At 36.7% G+C, this 21,626-nt stretch overlaps 3 protein-coding genes across 15 annotated transcripts in view; 2 read left to right on the top strand and 1 right to left on the bottom strand.

Moving 5' to 3' along the window:
* Window positions 1–2,176, top strand: part of ptprk (protein tyrosine phosphatase receptor type K) — a 180,090-nt gene extending 177,914 nt beyond the window's left edge. For all 13 annotated transcript variants that reach the window (XM_051138279.1, XM_051138280.1, XM_051138283.1 and 10 more), the window contains 2 exons: window positions 314–449; window positions 1,282–2,176. In XM_051138279.1, coding sequence (XP_050994236.1) covers window positions 314–449; window positions 1,282–1,335 — 190 coding nt within the window. In that variant the 3' untranslated portion in view covers window positions 1,336–2,176. The remainder of the gene's footprint in view (window positions 1–313; window positions 450–1,281) is intronic.
* A 529-nt stretch (window positions 2,177–2,705) lies between these two features.
* themis (thymocyte selection associated) lies at window positions 2,706–16,453 on the top strand. The gene is made up of 6 exons (XM_051138687.1): window positions 2,706–3,037; window positions 3,676–3,813; window positions 5,566–6,027; window positions 7,571–8,640; window positions 11,582–11,702; window positions 12,286–16,453. Exons 1-6 carry the CDS (start codon window positions 2,947–2,949, stop codon window positions 12,456–12,458), a joined length of 2,055 nt encoding a protein of 684 aa, XP_050994644.1. The 5' UTR covers window positions 2,706–2,946; the 3' UTR covers window positions 12,459–16,453.
* LOC127182973 (protein leg1a) lies at window positions 16,179–21,306 on the bottom strand. The gene is made up of 6 exons (XM_051138688.1): window positions 20,931–21,306; window positions 20,063–20,155; window positions 19,790–19,974; window positions 17,404–17,525; window positions 17,007–17,245; window positions 16,179–16,551 (listed from the first exon to the last, which is right to left on the bottom strand). The coding sequence occupies exons 1-6, from the start codon at window positions 21,223–21,225 to the stop codon at window positions 16,400–16,402; spliced, it is 1,086 nt and encodes a 361-aa protein (XP_050994645.1). The 5' UTR covers window positions 21,226–21,306; the 3' UTR covers window positions 16,179–16,399.
* Between the last annotated feature and the right edge of the window lie 320 nt (window positions 21,307–21,626).

The raw sequence follows: 21,626 nt of genomic DNA, 5'->3' as shown, positions 1-21,626 counted from the left end.
TTTTAGTTAATAAATATAATATTATATGCAAGTACATTTTTTAAAATGTACTTTTAAGATTTGAAGTACACTACAAATGCACTTTTGATAAAATGAAGCTCACTTCTTTTTCATAAGGGAAACCCCGGTGAGCAAACCCATAAGGTGTTAGTAGTAGGAAAAAAGCATAGCTCTTGAGCAGGGCTTCTCATGTGTGTGATGTCGGTTTGGATACAGGACGTTTACACAGTTGTTACAGTGGAAAAGTGTGCTGGAGTGCAGACACGCACCTCATTTCACACATGTATCTCTTCATCTCTCTTCATCTCTGTAGGAACGGAGGCGGCCGCAGTGGGATGTTCTGTGCCATCAGTATTGTGTGTGAAATGATAAAGCGCCAGAACGTTGTTGACGTCTTTCATGCTGTGAAGAGTCTGAGGAACAGCAAGCCCAATATGGTGGACAGCCCGGTATGAACGGCACCTCGTGCACCAACATCTGCACTCTGCACGGCAGAGCAAATCACTCAATCATAGTTACATGTAGTATAGTAATAACAGTAAATTATGCACAATTATGAGTAACTAACCCTAAACAAACAACATGAACATGAAAATCATGTCACTCAGTACTAAAATATAGTGTAACATTGTATTTTTGTCTTGTTGAATATCTCATCATCCTTAAAACAAGATACATTTACTTGAGAAACGTTGTAGTAAAATGTACAATATAATGCTGTGTGAGCTGAGAGAAATAAACTGCATTTAAGGTACATTCTCTGAAAACACAGCATCTCAAGTCAGTTTATCCTGTTTTAAGGATGCTGAGATATTTTATTGGAAACAGCAAAAAATACTGATGGGGGGGGGGAATCAAGTCAAGCACTAAACATTCACAGTAAATGCAAATAAAAATGTAAACATATTACTGAATAACAGTCTAATACAATGTAAGCCAAAAATCATCATATAAAGCCCACATTTTTATAAAGCTAATTTAAAAAAAAAAAAAAAAAGAAATCTATATTATTTTTATCCTTCCTTATTTATTGAATACTAAAATTCACATATGTGTGTTAGTTGGCCGTTTAGCGCAAAGAAGAGAGTCTCCATCGGATGTATATCAGGGCTCGATATTTCAAATGGTGCGGCTCACACAGCTTCACCACATCCTCTGCAGCTCTTCAGAGAGTCTGCCAGTACTTGTCCTAAGCTCTACTTAAAGTTCATCATTGCCACAATCTGGACCTTTGTTGTTTTGCTTAAGAGTGAAGCTCATTTTTTCCCTCTCGCTCTGCAGGAGCAGTATCGCTTTTGCTATGATCTGGCTCTGGAGTACATCGAGACGTCGTAATGGAGACGTCATCTCATACGGACTCATGTGTTTGTTTCTGGAGCAGCGCACACTCGGTTTACTTTACATGTGACACGGAGTGCGAGTGGCGTGTAAATGTCTCCATTTGTGGATCTGTGTTGACTTTCACGAAATTCAAGTGCCGGCCACCTGGTCGAGGTCATGTTTTTTTTTTTTTATATATATATATATATATAAACATTTTTTATTTTTCTATTTTTTTTTGTGCAGCCATTTGAAACACTAAGCCCGAGCTGTTGCATGCCGAAGACACTCTTTATTTCTTTGTGTCTATCACTGTTCCTGTTAATAAACATATATAGTAGTACTCGTGTAAATGGACATTGTTTCGAAAGGAAAGAGCAAACATGTTTATCCACTGATGGAGAGCGTGTAACTTTGGCTCGAGAAGACTGCGTTCCGCACTAAATGGCTGGCTTATTATGTGTTCTTTTGTTTTTCGGTAGCAGACGATGACCATAAGCCAAAGACTTGTGTAAATATGTCTATAGGGATGAAGCACATTGTTTGTATTTATTGTTTACTTGCATTTTTGAAAGCTCAAAACAATCATTATCATTCCCCGTTTAGCCGAAATTTTCACTGCAGACACTCTTTGTAGATTTTTATGTACCAGACAGATTTAAGTAGTGTTATTTTTTGTTGTATTTGAAAATTGTATTTTCTTTTTTGTTTGAAATCTTTTACATGCTATCGTGGTTTGTTTTACGTAACTGATTGTGAATTATTCCTTTGCTGAGGAGAAAAGAGAAGAGCTCTATTTTTTCTGATGTTTTCACATTTGTATTGTGCTGGAAATGAAAAAAAAAAACACAAACAATGAAGTGTATGCATTAAAAAATATATATACAGTATTAGACTCTAGTGTATTTAGGATCGAAGCCAATTTAAGAAGAAAGATGCAGCCAGTATTGATGCTGATTGGACATTTTATAGAAAACAAAACGACAACAAAAAAATCCATCATGTGAAATAATAAGTTATGTATTTTTTGTCTGTAGTTGTTGGCTTTATGGCTGTAATGTCAAATAGTAAAAATACTTTGAATAAAAAAAACATGTTAAAAAAATGCATTTCCTCCCATTTGGAATGAATTCTTTTAAAACGGTTTCTCAGCTTTGAAAACAGCACAATTTCACTATAAAAGTGAGTAAGTGACGTGTTGTGTAATGAAACGGTGGTGTTGGATGGATCATTGTTTCAGTGATTTGGATCCCTGTTGTTTTCGCTCACATTTGGCCCTGATGTCATGAAGTCAGGCAGAGGATGTGGGATTTGTGTATGTCATAGTATTTTTGCAGATACCCGGTGCAGCTTTGCTTAACAATGCGTTGAGTTGTGGTCTTTGAGCTGTACTCGGCTTCCTGTCCTCCTCCGCTGCGCAGGATGCCTCACAGTTTTGTTCTCAGTCTTCACTGCTGAGCTAAAGGGGCGTCTGGAGGGGGCAAAGGGCATCCTGGGAGTTCCTCTGACATCTAGCCCTCCGTTAACCCTCTCACGGGACGTTTTATGGATTCACGAGGTACAGAGCCTCGTCTCTCAGCCCATCCAGAGCTTTAAAAGTGTCTCCTGGAAAAACCGCAGCTGAAGATGGCTACGACGCTGCACGAATTCACGCAGTTTCTGGATCCTAAAATGTTCCCCAGAGTGCTTCAGATCCAGTCGGGAATATATTGTCAAGGTAAGAGTAAAACTGCAGCATTACCTGCTCATAATTCATCTTCTCCTCAGAGTCAAATAACAGCTGAAATTTAGCATTTCGAGCACTGTAAAATCTAGAACCGCTTGTGTACGTTTAATGGTGTAGGTGAGAAATGGTTTGCCGCAGAGAAACAGCATGTTGAAATGGTGAAATTTTGATAATGATAATTCATAATAACCTTGTTGCTTTCGATTTTTTTTTTTTCTTTTTTTAATAAAAGGCAAAATACGCAACATAATCCTGTTATACAGTTTGTTTTTAAACTTTGAATATGGGCATGTTTTCACATATGAACCAATATCAGCTTTCACAAATAGGTCATTAAACTATAATTTTTTTAAGTGTTTAACTAGCAAGAAAACTACTGAAATTATCAGTTGAAGAAACATTAAATTTATTTTCAAACCACACGATGCAGAGCGGAAACCCACTTCTTTCTGATCTTTTTCTAGTTCCTTTAAGTGTAATATGTCTTCTGTGATGTCATTTAACTGCTCACAACAGCACTCCAGTGCTTGTGTTGAACTATGAAGAAATAGTTTTACTGCAATCGAAACAAAATGGAATACTGAAAATTTTGCAGTGTATTTTAACACTAACAAATTGTTCTTTTTCAGGCTGCGTGTATGAGATGTTTGGAAGAGAGTGCTCTCTTTCAACAGGAGATTTGCTAAAAATTATTGAAATCACCATCACCAGATTCACTGCACAGACCTCCAGCAACAATGAGATTGAAATTCCTGTGGAATATCCAGGTAACGGAGTTTCAGTGCACAGTAGATATTTTAAAACTTTAGACCCTTCTCACCATCACATTTTTCTTCCTCTCTTTTTTATATATATTTTATATCTGTTTCAAATTACATTTTAGTGTCATACTAACTTTTTCCTTATTGAAATGCAACTTCCAAAATGAATTGTTTGTATCTTTAATAAGCAAGTGATCTGGTTATTGGTTAAAATGTGTCTGTTTAAAACAACAGAAAATAGCTAAACTTGATCAGTCTGTTTGAGAAGCACCTTTTACAGCTCAGTTAAATCACAATTTATCTCTGTGTCATTTGTTGAAATTTTTTACATACATTTGTTTTTTAATAAATTCACTTCAAAATTCATTAACCCTGTTTCGGTAATGCTTAACAAAAGATTAAATGCTTAAACTAAAATGTTTAAAATGGAATATTTAAAAAAGTTCACATACGTACAATAATTGCAAATACATGAAACACAGGCTAACAACAACAAAAACGTATTTTAAAGTATGCGTATGCATGTTACTTTCACATTTGTGTAAGATGTCGGCTTTATTTTGTTCAGTCTTTGAGGGTCCGAAAGACGCAAATGGAGGAAGTCGTGTTGCAGATCTCGTCATCTGATCATCCATGATAATTCTTTTTTACATGTCGGTGAATGTTTCGAATAAATGTTAAATAATCAAATAAATAAGATAATCTGTTGCTTCTGGCCATGCAACAGATTCTGTCACATAACATGAACTTTTTGAATATATTCATTTCGTAACACTTCAGTATAGGGAACATTTCTCACTATTAACTAGTTGCTTATTAGCATGCCTATTCATAACATATTGGCTATTTATTAGCATTTATAAAGCACATATTCTGCATGACCGTATTTTATATCCTTAATCCTACCCAATACATGAACTTAACTACCTTACTAATTACTTATAAGCAGCAAATTAGTAGTTTAGTGAGGCAGAAGTCATAGTTAATGGTTTGTTAATAGTGAGAATTGGACCTTAAAATAAAGTGTGATCATTCATTTTTTATATTTGTACAATATAGGCAATACTTTATTTTAAGGACCAATTCTCACTATTAAATAGCATGCATATTGCTAACATATTAATGTTTTTAAAGCTCATATTAATGCCATATTCTGCATTACCATAATTTAGATCCCTTAATCCAACCCCATATCAAAACTTAACAACTACCTTACAAATTATTAATAAGCAACAGGTTAGAAGGTTACTGATGCAACAGTCGTAATTAATATTTAGTTAATAGTGAGAACTGGCCCCTAAACTTAGACTTGTCTTGAACCTGATGTGAACAGCGATTAATATGCAAGGATAAAATTTGCACTGTCTTTGGTTCATAATTAGAGCAAAGTCATTGCTGCGTTACCATTTTTGTGCAGAGGTTTAATCCTGCTGTCTTTATGATCTGTGACGGTCAGCTGCTGATCTTAAACTTAAAGTTGTCCAATGTAGTGTTTTCCATGATAATCTTGCTGTGCTGGAATTGCTTGTAGAGGAAAATCTCCATCTTCACTGGGAAAAGTCAGATATAGTGGATAGTGGACAGAAATAGTGTTTTTTCTTTTCCATTGCACCATCCAGAATAATAGTGGTATGATGGCCCTGTTAATGACTCACTAAAAAAGCTTCATGTGTTTGTATTATTTTCATTATCCACATTCTCTATGTTGTCGCCACTTTTTGTTCCTAGAGTGATTTGACTTTGTACTCTGTGTGACAGGTTTGTTCAGACTAGTGGCTGACAGTCAGCCGTACCGAAGCATACAAGAGATAGCAGACTCAGTGAAGGTCTGCTCCCACAGACTGTCCCAGCCCGTATTCCTCAATGGTTTGGAGATTCCGCTGGCACAGGGCGTCATACGGAAGGGAGACAGCTTCAGAATTACTGCTGTCACCCATGAGCTCAACGGTGGATGTGTGCAATGTGAACTGCTACACAGAGAGCCCAAGTTCTGCTTTAGCCTGAGCTTCTCCCAGCAAGGCCACTTCACAGAGTGCCAGGACAACCAATTTTATAACCTGAAAGAAATAGCGGAGTGGAAAATCTCCAAAGGTAGACAGAGGACAGTAACGGAGGTCAAAACTGTGCCCAAGAAGGACTTTTTATTCTCGAATTTGCTGGAGAATGTATCTGGAGAGCTGAAGTTGACTCCTGTGTATGAATTAAAGGCTGTCACAAAGCGTGAGTATGACAATAGTTTCGTTCCTATTCTAGTAGTGTACACAAATATTGTTAATAACAGGATTATAGCAAATAGTTTTCTTAATTTTAAGTTTTTTTTTTTTTTGGTCTTGTTTTCTGTAAAAATAGCATCCTTTAAAAGAACCAACAATTAAGTCTTGTTTACGAGAAATTCAACAAAATTGAAAGAGCTTTATGTTAAAATCAAGAAGAAATTATTTGTCAATGGTATGGGGAAAATTTGCTTTCACTTTTAATTTTCTGGTATGTATAATTTTGGCAACACTTTAGCATAGGGAACTATTCTCACTATCAACTAGTTGTTTATTAGCATGCCTATTATTAACATATTGGCTGTTTATTAGCACTTATATTGCACCTTTTCTGCATGACCATATTCTGCATCCCTAATCCTACCCAGTACCTGAATTTAACAACTACCTTACTAACTATTAGTAGTTAGCAGCAAAATAGGAGTTTATTGAGACAAAAGCCATAGTTAATGCTTTGTTAATAGCGAGAACTGGACCAATAAAGTGTAACCGTACACTTTTTACAATAAATCTGGTAATACTTTAGGGAACACACATTCACTGTTAACTAAGAGTTTTCACTGAACAAACTGCTAATTTGCTGCTTATTAATAGTTAGTAAGGTAGTTGTTAAGTTTAGGTATAGTGTAGGTTTAAGGGATCTAAAATAAGCTCATGCAGAATAAGGCATTAATATGTGTTTTATAAGTACTAATAAAAAGCCAATATGCTGGTAATACACATGCTAATAAGCAACTAGTTAATAGTGAACAGTGTTCCCTAATCTGAAATATTACCCTAAATCTTAGTTAGATTTTCTTAAGGCAAGAGATCAAATAAGTCTTTTTTGCTTCTCAAGTAAATTCAGGATTTAGAGATTTTGGTGTCACAATAAGTTTCCATTTTTAACACTAACTAAATTAGTGACTGATAATTACATCTAACTAAACTAACACTGATAAATACTTCTAAAGCATTTAATAATCTTAGTTAATGTTAATTTCAACATGTACAAATACATTATTAAAATCAAAAGTTCCTTTTGTTCTAACAATTGACTGTTGACTGACAATAACAAAGGTTAACAAATGCTTGAACACATGTTTTGCTCATTGTTAGATAATGTTAATTCATTCATTAACTAATGTTAAATAAAGGGACCTTATAGTAAAGTGTATAGTAAAAAAGGGTTAGTTTTAGGGCTAGTAGATGTTTTTGCTGTGTAATCCAATCAGTAAAGATGAAGTTTAGCTAGGAAAATCATTAGGCTTTATCAAAGTCCCTTTAAGGGTATTCTACAGTCTTTGGCTTTATTCAACATGAGTTAAAAGTGTTCTTTGTGAACATGTTTATAAATCCATTTATACATAAACTGTCATATTCAATTCAGTGAAACAATGTTTGTATGAAAGCGTTTAGGTAGTTGGCTTACACAGAAAATCTCATGAATAAAGCCCACTTTTTTCACTCCTACAAACTTTTAAACTCTTTTAAACCCTTTCTCTCTACAGTCAGTGAGAAAATTCTGGTCATCCCATCAAATTTGGACGTGGAGGTGGTGGATGTCACCGAACAGTTTGATTGTGACTCCTTTGTGCAGCCTCTCTCCCTTACAGATATTTTCAAGAGGCCTCCAGACTTTTTTCCTGTGGTGGCCAAGTTGTCATGTGAAAGGCATTTCAAGCTTTCGCCAGAACTGGAAACGCTTTTTGATTCCGAACACGTGATCATTCATCATGCTTTCTATGCTAAACGAATACTGGCCTCGGAAATGGGTCGTGAATCAACAAGACACTTTCTTATTCCGGAGTCCTACAACGGGCGCTTCAAACGCAGGCCGCGGCAATTCCCCACCGCCTACGATCTGGAACGGGCACGCAGCGAGACCGAACAGATCCGCGTGGTCGCCACTAGGGAGTTTGAGTCCGTGTACAACGGGCTAGATTCCGTTAGTGCCGGAGATGAGTTTATAGTGACAAAAGGCAAAAGCTGTGCGCTTTCGCACAATGGGACTAAGAGGGCAGCTGATGCTTTTCAATGTCTGAAAGTTACAGAGAAAAGCCACGGGAAGGAGGTTAAGGAGCCTGTGCGCCTCCCCATGTGTTTAGAGGGGGGATTCATGGAGCTTGTTAAAGATAAGCGTCAATACACCATGGTGGAAATATGCCGATGGTTCCCACTGCCCTTCAACGTCAAAGTGTCTGTGCGTGACCTCTCTTTGAAGGTGGACGTTTTGGCTGGAGCGCCTGGTCTGCACATCGAGGAGGAGATCTCTGACCCTTGCCTCCTCATTTCGAACACTGACCTGTCAGAGATCAGGGAGGTGCCAGTAAATCGCACAGACTTGATCCTCAATGTAAAACAGCGATGGGATGGCGAGAGTCCAGTATGTAGTGGAAATTCAGCCATAGAGGAGATCTCAGAGGACTGCTACTACACACTCAGGAGGTACGCCGTTACTACCATCACACCCCCTCCACGGCCTCCCAAAAAACCAAAAGACCCTCCACCACGGCCTCCCAAGATGATGTCGTCCAGGTCTGAGAGCGCAAACAGTGAGAACTCCAGCTGCTCTCCACAGGTAAACTGCCTTTTTGCTTTCTGCTGCTTAGAGTTGACTTCCTTATTAGCTGGTAGAATGTCCCCTAGGAAAATTAACCATGGTTTTACTACAAATAAAACCATATATATATATAGTTACTATAGTTAAACCATGGTAACCACAAGTTACACTAACCATGGTTTAACCATGGTATTTGTAGTAAAGCTGTGGTTATATAAATGGTAATCAATGCACCAAAAAACATGGTTACTACACTTTTACTATAATAAAACCATGGTTAATTTTTGTAAGGTTATCTTAGGATGTTTATTTCGCTGTCGTTATTCCTGTGTAATTCATTGTATTTTGTAACCACACCATTAGAAAGCACATCCACAAACCATTCACAGACAGGGTTCCTATGGGTCCTTGAAATGCTTGAGTCTGTAATTTAAATGAGTCTGTAAATTAAAAAAAAAAAAAAAAGTCCCTGGAAAGTTGAAAACATGGAAAGTATGAAAATAAACATACATAGATACAGGTCCTTGAAAGTGCTTCAATTTATTTTGTCCAAGAAGTTTTCTGGAAAAATTCCATGATTCCCTCCCGTCTGCTATTGTGTTATTTTGCCAACATTCCATGGCCTATGCATACCAGTTTGCTTGATTTACATTAGCTACATGCATTTCTATCAGATCTCTTTCATATTACCAAAAATAAATGCATTTTTTTTTTTGCATAGTTGTGTGTGCCACATAAAAACTGTAACAATGTATCTTACAAGGTAACACGATGTAACCTTGCTCTCACTTGAAATGTATCCCCACATTAAGTGAATTTGAGGGTATTGGACCTGAAAAGTCGTGGAAAGGTCTTTAAATTTGAAGTTAACCAAGGTGTGGGAACCTTGCACAGAAGATCTGATGCATACTGCGTAGAAAATTTCTAGAGCAGGCTGAAATCACCAGTTCCTGTCTGACGGCTTTGTGCATCAAGATACACGTTTACATCAGTATGCTAGGGAACAAACTTTGACTTATCACTGGATTTAAAAGTAACTCTTGGATTTGCCAAAGTGTGTGGCTTCACATACGTGAAGGCAAATTTAGTTTAAAGCCCTTAGAAGCAAATATCCAAACAAGATCTTTGGGTGGCATGTGTCTCTTAGCCAGAATAAGCTGTGAAGTGGACCTGACTTAACAGAAATAATCAAAAATGCAGGTTATATGGGATTCAAACGGCTTACTGTAAATCACTGAAGTGGTATTTAAAAGCTTGTGTACACTATAGGTTTGATGAGAGAATGAGAGAGTAGATATACAGTACGAGAGTTTCATGCTAAGGCAAGTGCAGTAGTTCCATTCACAGAACACTTGTAAGCACAAAATACTTAATACTTAAAGCTTTAAGATAAAAAAAAAAAAGAAGAAAGAAAGAAAATATATAAAGAATGCTTGGCAAATTTACCCACGGTATGGTTAACGAGCAAAACATTTTTTTTTTTGTTCAAAATCCTTCAAACAAAACTGCTTTAAAAAAAAAACTGAAGATGTGTACTAAGCACTTCTACTACTTGTGTGTTTTAGATTTTGGCAGATTAGAGATATTGCAAATTACAAGCAGATGAAAAATCACAATGATCAAAACTGTAAAAACTCAAAAACAAACATGATGTTTATTTCTACAAGGAATTAATTTAACAGGTTTATGAAACATAAGATGTCAAACACGATTCATTCATGATGAGATGCCTTCATGTTGTAATCTTATTTCACACAGAGACAGAATTTAACACAGAATAGAATATTTAACACATGCTTAAGGAGTGCATTTATCGTAAGTGAACAAGAAGCCTGGATCTGCATTTAAGAATCAAAGAGTTCTTCCAGCAAGACAATGGCCCAATGCACATCGTGAAAAATCCAGAGAAGTACTTGTAAGAAAAGGCCAAGCCATTGCAGAAATGATCTGTGAAGAGTCTATATCAACTGACACTTGGTAGAGCTGGAGTACAGCATCAAAATCTTTGATTATTATCTCCATAAAATACAAAAACATATAAAAACACATTCACACTGATTTAACTTTGTAAATGAGAAATGTATTTCAGTCTGTAGACAGGAATGCTCTTAAGTGAAGAACATTGCATTACATTAGAAATAATTGTTAAAAATAATTTTAATGTGTGAGATCTGAAAGTCTAACAGAAACAAAATGTGAAAAATCTAATAATGAATGTCAGAATATATTCAGAGATCTCCTCACATGTGAAACGATCTGCTTGCAGATCTGCATTTTAAATGCAAATTTCATTAATTTTATATACAGAACAATAAATAAAGACCCCTCAGCTGATATTAGAGCCGCTATTTCAACAGTAAAGTGGACAGAAATATGGTAGAAGGTTTATAAATTTGATGGAAGTACCCTTGAGCGCCTCCTAGTGGATTATTTTACTAAGACAATGCAATAAGGACTGAACTGTTTAATCAAGATGTTATTGTATAGGCCAACCTTACAGACATTGCAAGGGGAAAACAGAAAGACATCAAAGCGATTTGTTGTTAGAACTTGTATAAAACTGATTGTTGCATTTTAAACCTGGCCTATAATGATATATGTTATAGTATATGCTGCTGTTATGCTCACTTTGCGAAGCAATATAACATTGCATAATTGCATTTTACGTAATGTGTTGACATCATAGTTTAATAGAAAAGAGTCTTTGTCCTCAAGATATTTTGTTGTTGTTTATTAGTTTTAGTACTGTTCACAACTGTTTTGTTTTGTTTTTGTAAACTCTCAAAAGTCATTTATTCAAAATGTATATTTATTTATGATTTATGATATTTAATGATCTGTTTGTTGATGATTTGTACTAAGACTATTGAAAAGACTAGTGAAAATAATCCTGAAGCCATTAACAAACTATTCACTTGTACAATGTGTAATTTCACAATGTTCTGTCATCCTGTCACAGAGTCTTTGTGTTGAACCTTTTAAGCACGATGACTTCATGCAATGCAGTGACACAAAAAATGGAAATGACAAAAAGATTCCCAGTAGTCCAGTCACTTTTCAAAAACCTAAACTGCAGAAAGGTAGGAACATTCTGCTTCATCCCTCTTTAGTGTTTATCAGTGTATGTTAAATATGAAGTGTGTAATTTCAGTGTTTCTAGCATCACCAACTCAAAATACGAAAATAGTGACTGTTTTCATACAGGTTTCCAGAGGCCTCATTAATCAAATGTTGTGCAGAAACCGTCCTACATTTGTTCTAAGATCATTTCTCAAATTTTCTCAAATTTGCGTACATACTGTGCATACAGCTGCTTACAACTGAAGTGCACTTTTCCGCGTCAAGGACTGTTCTGAACATTGGCTTGGATTTTAGTGTACATGCTCTCTAAGATCAAATCTGTGCGTACACATGTTTTATAAATGAGGCCATTGGCTCCAAACTCAGTTAGCTATGCTGGCCAGTCAAGATGTTCAGACAGAACTATGTACACTTTTTAAGAAACTCAAACAAGGGCTTATTTTATAATTATCATATTTAGGCTGAACAAGAGAAGGTATTTAATACATTTACACACTTCACGTTTAACAGGCTGTCTTTTAAAGCTTATGTGTCCTTGTGTCCTCACCCAAATTTTAAGTGGGCGTTTGATTCCCCCCTCAGATCCTGCCAAGGGCCGAAGTCTGGAAAACATATCCATCACAAAACATGACGATGATGACAACGATGTGCATGATTATGAATATATAGATGTAGATCAGCTTGACAGCATAAGAAAGACATACCAAGAACAAAATGTTACTGTGGGCAAAGGAAAACCGAGTAACACAATATAAGTATACTGTGGTGACAACGGCTCAACACACAGAGTTCACTATGGCTGTGTTCCAACACCAGTTATTTTAATTTCACATGACGTGACTGACATGGCCATAACAAGTATGTCGTATAATTGCATAACGTTATTATAAATCTGCTAGAATGCAAATAATTTTTAGGTTACGGTCTTCCATTCTTTTTAAATTACAGTGCAAAGAAAGTACATATTAACCCTTTAGGAGAGCAGACGCGAGATACAAATCTGGGCTTTTTGGAAATGCTTCTCTTAATGGGATTAATGCCAAGCTTCGAGTAAACAGGTTAAAGTACTATAGTTCAGCATCATCTTTGTTTGGTCAACTGATGGTCTGAGTTTACTGCATGTTATATATTCTTTTTAAATCCATTATGGTGCTTGTATTAACTGGCACACTATATGTAACGAAACAGTCCTGTGAAGCATACAATACATATGCTTCCAATTTTACATATCATATTTATACAAATATTTACTCTGTACCATTTATGACATATATTTCCAGGCAAAACATTATTCAACAAAAAGACAGTCACAATGCAGAAATAAGAGTAAACTGAACTATACTCATTTCAGCAGCCAGGGCATGTGATTCTGTTAAAGCAGTTGTTTTTTTTTTTGTTTTTTGTTTTTTTTGTAGTCATCAGAGAAGCCATTGCTACTTAAAAAATCTCAACAGGGTTGTAGGCTGAATGATTAAAATTAGAGATGCACGATATTGGATTTTTGCCGATATCCGATATGCCGATATTTTTTCATCTCATTTTGGCCGATACCGATATATATCATTTTATTTGGAAAGTTAGTTTTTAACAATAACTTATTCGTTAGGATTAAATAAATAGTAATGAGTGGTTTACATTCAATCCCTTCTTTTTCATCAGTAGACTAGCATTATTTATGATCTGAATTTTGTAAATTAAGTTCACTTTTGCTATGTTATAAGCCGAACTTCGGATGCTTTCACTTTCGAATTCGCAATCTGAATACAACATTTCAAAACGAAAACAGAAAAGTAGAACTAAACTGGGTGACTGTGAGGGTGCTTTGCGGGACATGAACAGGACATAATTCATTGCTACAATTTCTTAATTCGTTCCTATGATTTATTAATTTATTAATTTGTAAAATGAGGGAACAAATTAATATGTAGTATTAATGAATTGTTAATTTATTCCCACGAAATATTTTATTTCCCACCCGCAATTTATCACAGTAAGAGATACGAAAACATGGATTAAAAGTGAATGACAAGAAAATAAACCTAAGAAATTAAAGGGTGAGACGGTGAGGATTTGGGAAAATAAAAATATTAAGTTATGTGGCAATTCGTGACCAACTGGCAAAACAGTACACTTTTTTTGCACAAGAATACCAACATGTTTACCTTCTCTGGTTTAACAAGCGGTCTTTTACCCTACTCGAAAACCAAATCCTCCGTCCGCCATCGTTTCCAGAATAGTCGCGTCCTTTTTGCCGTCACCACCTGGCTCGTGCTGACACTACAAATACAAACCAGGCTCTACACCCGAAGCGCTCACAACGAAAACTACTCTTTGCGTGATCAGTGAAATCCTGAATATGCCACGGCTTTGTAACTCTGTAACCCGCGCTGTATGGAGCAGTGCGACCACGTCAAATTTTAACTTGCACATTTAAAAAAAAAAAAAAAAAAAAAAAGTGACAGTTTTGATCATTCTAGAGCCCTGCAATACAAAGGCATTCAACATGGAAAGAAAGTAATAGAAATGTAGTCACTAAGTCATGTTTAATTATAATTTCTAATTATTTTATACGGTGCACTGCGCTCTGACAGGGCTGCGGGACACGAACATAATTATTTCCTACAACTTGTTAATTCGTTCCTACGTTTTATTAATTTATTAATTTGTAAAATAAGGGAACGAATTAAAAAGTCGTATTAACGAATTCTTAATTTATTGCCACGAAATCTTTTATTTCCCACACGCAGTTTACCCGCATAAATGATCCGACAACATGGATTAAAAGTAAATGACAAGAAAACAAACCTGCGAAATTAAAGGGTGAGACGGTGATGATTTGTGAAAAGAAACTATAAATATTATTAAGTTTGTGGCAATTCGTGACCAACCGGGAAAACAGGACACACAGCCGCTTATGGCTTTAAATGTATTGGCTCGAACTGCATGAATCCATGACCACTGCATGGTCGCTACTAACATTTGCCTGCTAACCAATTATTTAACTTATAAAGAATGCTTTGTACCTCACTTGTGTCATATTCACGAAAAATGTTTCATATGAGCAACAGTGTGTTTTGCCGTTGCGCCGCCGAAGAAAGAGAATTCACTGACCGCGCGCCGTAATTACTTTTTATTTTAAATGCAGATCATGTCATGTGCAAACACAGCCATTGGGTTTCAAAATACAACAAAGAGCACCATAAAACCATTTAAAATGTGCATTTAGCGATCTAGTGACTGGATATGAAACAGGCAACAGTAAATTATCCCAAATGGAACAACGGCGCGCTTTCTCCTATAGCCGCTGCTGCCACTGCACGTGCTATTGCTATGCATCATTCTGTATGTGTATTCTCAGTTTAAATGCAGCGATACAAAACAGTGAATCTACTCCTCATTCAGTCAAAACTTTGCTTCAAGAATGAGCCACACTGCTGACGTGATCTAATCCCTAGCACACCCTTAGCACATGTGAGTTAACATATTCATCTTATCGGCAAAACATATCGGCATAATTTTTCATATCGGGCCGATGCCGATATTTACATTTGAAGTCATTATCGGCCGATTCCGATATCAGTCCGATAATATCGTGCATCCCTAATTAAAATTACATCAATCATTCCAAATATGCAAATCAGAGCGCTGCAAACTGTTGTCAGTCTTCACAGAAGTGCGCTTCCTAGCAAATTCAAAAATTCAAATATTATTAAACCATTAAAGGTGGTGCTACAAGGGACTTATCATCCTGCTCTTACTCGAGTTCAGTGCTTCCACATGTCCAAGCAAATCCAAGCACATCACTGTACAGATTCCAAAAGCTCCCTTTAGTATCTGTTTACTGATACGTTCAAGGCTGTATTGTTTTAACCTGATGTCACATTTGTGTGCCAGCCAATTAGTGTTTTTGTATTACAGTTGCTTTTATGGAATACAGCACCACCCGGTCAACACGAGAATTAAAATTAAATTAAAAATGTTAAATGTTATTAGCATTGAACAAAAATGCAATAATGACAACAAAGCTGTTTTTTTTTTTTTTTTTCTATTGCCAAACCTCTGCAGTGAAGTGTTTAGAGGTTTCCAGCATAAAGCCCTTGTATTTCTCCAGGCTGCAGCTATACTTAATGAGAATGGCTTGTAGATAATGTAGTCTCAGAAAAAAAGGTACAAAAGTTGTCACTGGGGTGGTACCCTTTCACTTTTATACGTTATTTATTTAATGGTGCATATTAGTATCTAAAGGGTACTGCCACGGTCACAGCTGTTATATAATGTTTATGAAGGAATCAATCTTTTTGTTACCTTAAGGTTATATTTATCTCATACCTAAAGAAGGCAGTTTTTTGTACAGTCTGTTTATATATATATATATATATATATATATATAATTGTAAGGGGTTGGAGAAAGAAACATCACACTTCTGCATTTTGTCTGGATTTACTTTGAATAAATGAGATGGAAAGTAGCCATGTTTGATTTTTTTCTGTTTTTTTTTATTTTGGTAAAGACACAAATGATGCATGTTTACACTGTCAGGGTAAATTATCTGGGATGCAGAGCTGTTGTGGACACAGCAAACGGCTGAAATAAGCTGTTTGCTGTAAACAGCTCTTATTTACAGCTAGAAGCAGATTTATTCTACCCAGTGTTTATATTTATTGATGCTTATTAGTGATGTCAGCAGATGATGCGTCAGCAGCTGGTGGTCATCTCTGTCAGGATTCCCATGAGACTGAATCCAGGGAACTTGGGGTCAAGAATGAGGTCTTGAAGAAGGCTTTGACCTTTCTCCCGAGCCTGAAGTGAACACATAGCACTCCGCCAGAGATTCAAGAGGGAACCACCTGTTCAAACAAAATCAAGATAATGATCTTAATCACCCGAGACTGGAGGTTTTCATTTATATTGGTTAGACTAAACAATTTAGACTTTTTAATCTTTCTATCAATATATTGAGCTACAAACACATGTAGCATGGTACAAAAGTCTTCTCAAGTCATCTAAAATCCTGCTGGAGAACAGGATTATCAGGTTTTGTTCATGAAGCTCCAGTACTGCTGTCTTTAATGGAATAGCTAACAAAAAAAATCTGTTATCACTTACTCACACGTCATTCCATGTCAGAATTTTGAATAGACTTTCATTGTGGTTACTTTTTAAAATTTTACTTAATGGACACAAAAAAAGATGGATTAAAAATGGAAAAAAAGCACAGAAGCAGTTTGACTAGTGGTCTCAGACTTCTGGATCTCTAATGTATAACTTTTCTCTCTCCCTCCATTTCCTCTGATATTCTTACTAAGCAGTTGATTCACGCTGTGCATCCAGCCGAAAATGTAGAGTGTGTGGTTCTCCTCAGCGCTGAGATCGGCAATGTGGGGTGGTTTATCAGACTCCTGCAGCACTCGGCTCGGCAGAGGAGCCATAAACTTCTCGGACCTCTCGATGTTGGCGTGGAAATTAACAGCTGCTACATATGCTGCTGAGCTGAGCCAGCTCTGTCCAAACCGCACCTCGGGAGAGGAGTACAGCTTCTGCCTACAGCACAGAGTTAAAGAAGCCTTAAAACTTGTTTGATTGCAATATAAGGTACCTGCCAAACCAAGGCTGGAAGAATATCCCCACATGTTTTGATAAAGGAAATGGCATGATCTCATTGAGCAACATTTGTTAAAAGGGTTGTTATATATATGGACCTTTCGCTGCAGGCCGAGGAGGCCGTTTGTAGAGACGCCTCTTCTGCTGCCCACAGCAATCCCAGAATCTTGTCCTTTTTGATTAAATCTGTCTCATCAGAGTGACTGATGTCCTTCAAAGACTACAGGGGAACAAGGATAAGAGCAAAGGTTAGCAAAAGTCCCTTTGCTAAATTCATAATATGTGCTTGAACTAGCGTTAACTACACGTTACATTATTACTTAGTGACCTACAGATATAGAACCATTAGAACCATATAGAACCAATTCAGTGATGACTTTTTGTGGGCGGAGCTTATCTGGTTGCAGAAAATCATGTTTTTCAAGCAGCAGTCTATGGAGCCATGGAAAAAAAAAAAAAACAATAAAAATTCTGACTTTATTCTCACATTTCCAAGATTAAATCTGAAAATTCTGATAAGAAAAAACAACTTGTCATTCTCTCTTTTCCCCTCGTCTCCCCCTGAGAATTGACAAACTTATGAAGTCTGAACTAGCAGATAGAAAGCAGATAAAAAGTCTTTTAAAAGTAATTTGTAACAAATTCTGTTAGATTACACAGGTTGCGGACAATCTTTATTAATAATATTAAATAATATATAATACTAATTCACTGATGCTTAAGAAGGAAACAGGATGCATTAAGAGCCTGGTGTGTAAACCAAAACATGAAAACAGTCGTGGATCATCTAGATAACAACAGACAGTTTAAAGGCTATATAAATTTCTGAATGGGGCAATTTTTATAAATTCACTTATTTGGGGTTGTGGAGTTTGCGTAAACACCTGTTATGTGAAATAACTTATTCAGGACAGTTATTTTGTTAAATTTGTTATAATCTTAACTATTATGAAAGAGGTATGAAACCTATGACCAGGACTGCAGCTTAGGATGCTTTTGCGGAGTTGAAGAATCACCAACTGCTGTTTACATTAATTGCCCGTTACAGTTTACATTATTTGTTTTAGTGAAATAAATAACATTTTAAACTTTAAAACATTAAAAATAACGTTAAAATTCTAAATAATAACTCTGGTAATTTAAAATGCTTTCTGGATATAACTGTTTCTTGAAGATTCCACTGTTAGTAGCGCATGGTACGGCAAAGAATTCACCCCGATTGGGAAGGGCTTTTAAAAGACCTCTGGGATAAAGTTGTAGAAAGACACGGGTTAGGAGAAGGCTACAAAAACATTTCAAAGGCTTTAGCTATCCCTCAGACTACTGTTCAGAGCATCATGAAGAAGTGGAAAGCGTATGGCATCACCAGCACATTGCCTAGATCAGGTCGTTTGTCCAAAGTGGATGACAGAGCCAGGAGGACACTGATAAGAGAAGCTACCAGGAGGCCAAAGGCAACTTTAGAGCACTTACAAGGCTTTATGGCTGGGTCTGGTCAGTCTGTGCATGTGACAACTATCTACCAAGCTTTACACAAAACAAAAGAAGCCTTTCCTAAAAATAAAAAAAAAGTGTCGAACTCAGTCTCGTTTGCGCTATGCAAATACAATTTTGGAAGAGTCTGATACCTCATGCAAAGGGCAGTATGGTCTGATGAGACCAAAATGTAAGTTTTTGGACTGTTTTTGGCAAAAAGCAAACACAGCACACCACCCAAAACACACCATACCTACTGTGAAGCATGGTGGTGGCAGATCATTCACCTTCCAACACGACAATGACCCTAAACATACTGCCAAAAAAACTTAAGGATTATGGATAAGAAGGTGAACGTCCTTGAGTGGCCAAGTCAGAGCCCTAACTTAAATCCAGTCGAAAATCTGTGGATGGGTTTGAAGAGAGCATTTCATTGCCACAAAATTTGACTGAACTTGAGCAAATCTGCAAGGAAAAATAGGCAAATATTCCCCAACCAAGGTGTGCAAAGCTAGTACAAACATATCCAAAGAAAGATGGCTGTAATTAAAGCAAAAGGTGTCTCTACGATGCATTAAATCAAGTGACTGATGACTTTTCCAATCCTGTTATTCTTTTTTTTTTTTATTTCATTGGTTTGATGTTGTAAGACCAAAATTGTGTTTGAAATAGGGTTTGATATTAGGCTGTATAAAAAAAAAGTAACTATTTCAAACGGGTATGATGATGTTCTGTAGGCACTACAGAGTGTTTTGATACTCCCCAACCCTGATGATAATTGTTCTTACTGCTTGACACTGCATTGTATTTAGTCTGTAGTATTTGTTACAGAAGCAGTCTTTTTAAGTAAACTATTTTCAATTAGGAAATAAAGCATCTGCTAACTGAACAAATGTAATTAGGACATGTTTTCTCAGTCATTTCAATGGCAAAAAACTCCCATTTTTACCTGAATTCAGCATAAATGTGCATCTACAGAGAGTGAAAAAAAAGAAAGAAAAATGACACCTGGAAAAGATTTTCCCACTTAGTCATGGCATCGGGATGTTTGGTGGAACAGTCAGTGTAGCTGGAGCAGTAATCTTGAGCCACATCTGCTGGAACCTCGATTTTCAGTTGAATCTCACCCTTCCCAATTACACCAGTCTGAACCGCTGCCAGGAACGGAAGCACGGACAAGTAGTAGTTCACACCTAGAGAGAGAGAAAGCGCCTAAATGAGAAAAGACAGGACGGTTCATTTTACATCCATCTAGTGGTGCAAATATAGAGCTGCACTTACAGGCATACCAGCTCTGAGGAGAGATGCAAACCGGTTCTGAACTTTCCAATCCACAGGTGCTGCTACTGCCAGAACTTGGGTCAGTCAGCCGGCCTGCGATATAAATCGAAGAAATTGACAACTAAAGCTACATTTCCTTACTCGTATAGACTTCCTAAGCACAAATACATATGTATTCATATTTACATTCATATCTATAAGCAAGGCAGCTTTTTCACCCAATTATTTAATCAATGTATTTTAATTATTCACACATACACAATTTAATGGTTTTTATACAGAGACATTTTTCAGTTTTCCTTCATTATGAGGACATTTTTGTTCCTATAACTCAGCACACACATGCATGATGTATTCCGTTATTTACTGCAACCTACTTTTACTTGTAATGCATATTTGTGTCTTTATTTTTTGGTGCTGCATTTTTAGTTGTTAATTTCTTTAAGGGTCGTGTATTGTATAAGCACAACCAAGTCTCTCAGTGCCTTGCAGAATGGGGATGGACTTTTTGGGGAGGAAGCTTACTAGTTTGGATAGGGATGGTAAAAGTATCTCTCAGTACTACATACACATGTGCTGTAGCTATCTAGAAGGGTGTTCAGTTTGAGTTCTTCAGAAATTAATCTCCAATCAAATTCAAAGCATGTCACACACACAACTGCTTTAGTACTCACCAGTATTTGCAATATCACGATTCCTGTGTTTTTATGTTTATAGTCTACATACAGGTTTTGTTCCTCATTATAGAAAAATATTGCTGATTAGATTCTGATAATAAACAAAAGACACTGTTTAGCTTCAAACAACTATTTTAAATCATAAAAAGCTTGATTCCTGCTGTTACATCAGAATGGTACATTGATCGTACCTGATCTGAGCTTCCAGCCCAGCTGTAGAGGAAGACTCCACAGAGGATTTTGCTTTTCTCCAGGGCCCATGGAGCTCATGTAGGGATCAGTGGAATTGATCAGTAGCTTGTACAAGGCCATCCTCTGTAAGTAGTCCCATGGTTTTACCTGGATCACCCCATCAACTGTGTCCAGCTTGGAAAGTTCGTTTGGGGCTTTGTCCCAGTGAAAAGGAAGTCCATTCTCAGTCACTACTGCTGCCTGCCCGAGCACAGCTAACAAGGTGAAAGCCACCACCGTTCTGATGAAATCCATGCTGGACAATCTAAATGGACCGCTGAAGTGCTGTGGTCAGTGGGAAAACCTTCAATTTATGGCCAACCTAAAGGACTTTAGTCCCAAATGGATACTGCCAAACAGGACAGTGTGGGTGGGGATAGATGCATATAAGCAGAGACATTCTCTCCAATTGATATATTTTGACAAGCACTGATAAACATTTTGTTATGCTCAGTTTTCTCAGAAAAATCGAAACACTCTCAGAAAAATGGGTACCATTCTAGGTACAACAGTTGCCACTCAAAGGGTACTAATGTGTATATTCACACATTTCACCCAAAGCAACTGTGACTGAATTTAACATTTTATCAATTTGGAGTAATGCCATATGCTACTGTTTAAGGTAAAGGAGCTATTAGGACCTCTTGGCACTAATA

Source organism: Labeo rohita, chromosome 20 (genome assembly GCF_022985175.1).
Source record: "Labeo rohita strain BAU-BD-2019 chromosome 20, IGBB_LRoh.1.0, whole genome shotgun sequence".
In the NCBI taxonomy this organism is placed as follows: domain Eukaryota; kingdom Metazoa; phylum Chordata; class Actinopteri; order Cypriniformes; family Cyprinidae; genus Labeo; species Labeo rohita.
The sequence above is the reverse complement of the archived record's forward strand: the minus strand, read 5'-3'. Positions and strand labels throughout refer to the sequence as shown.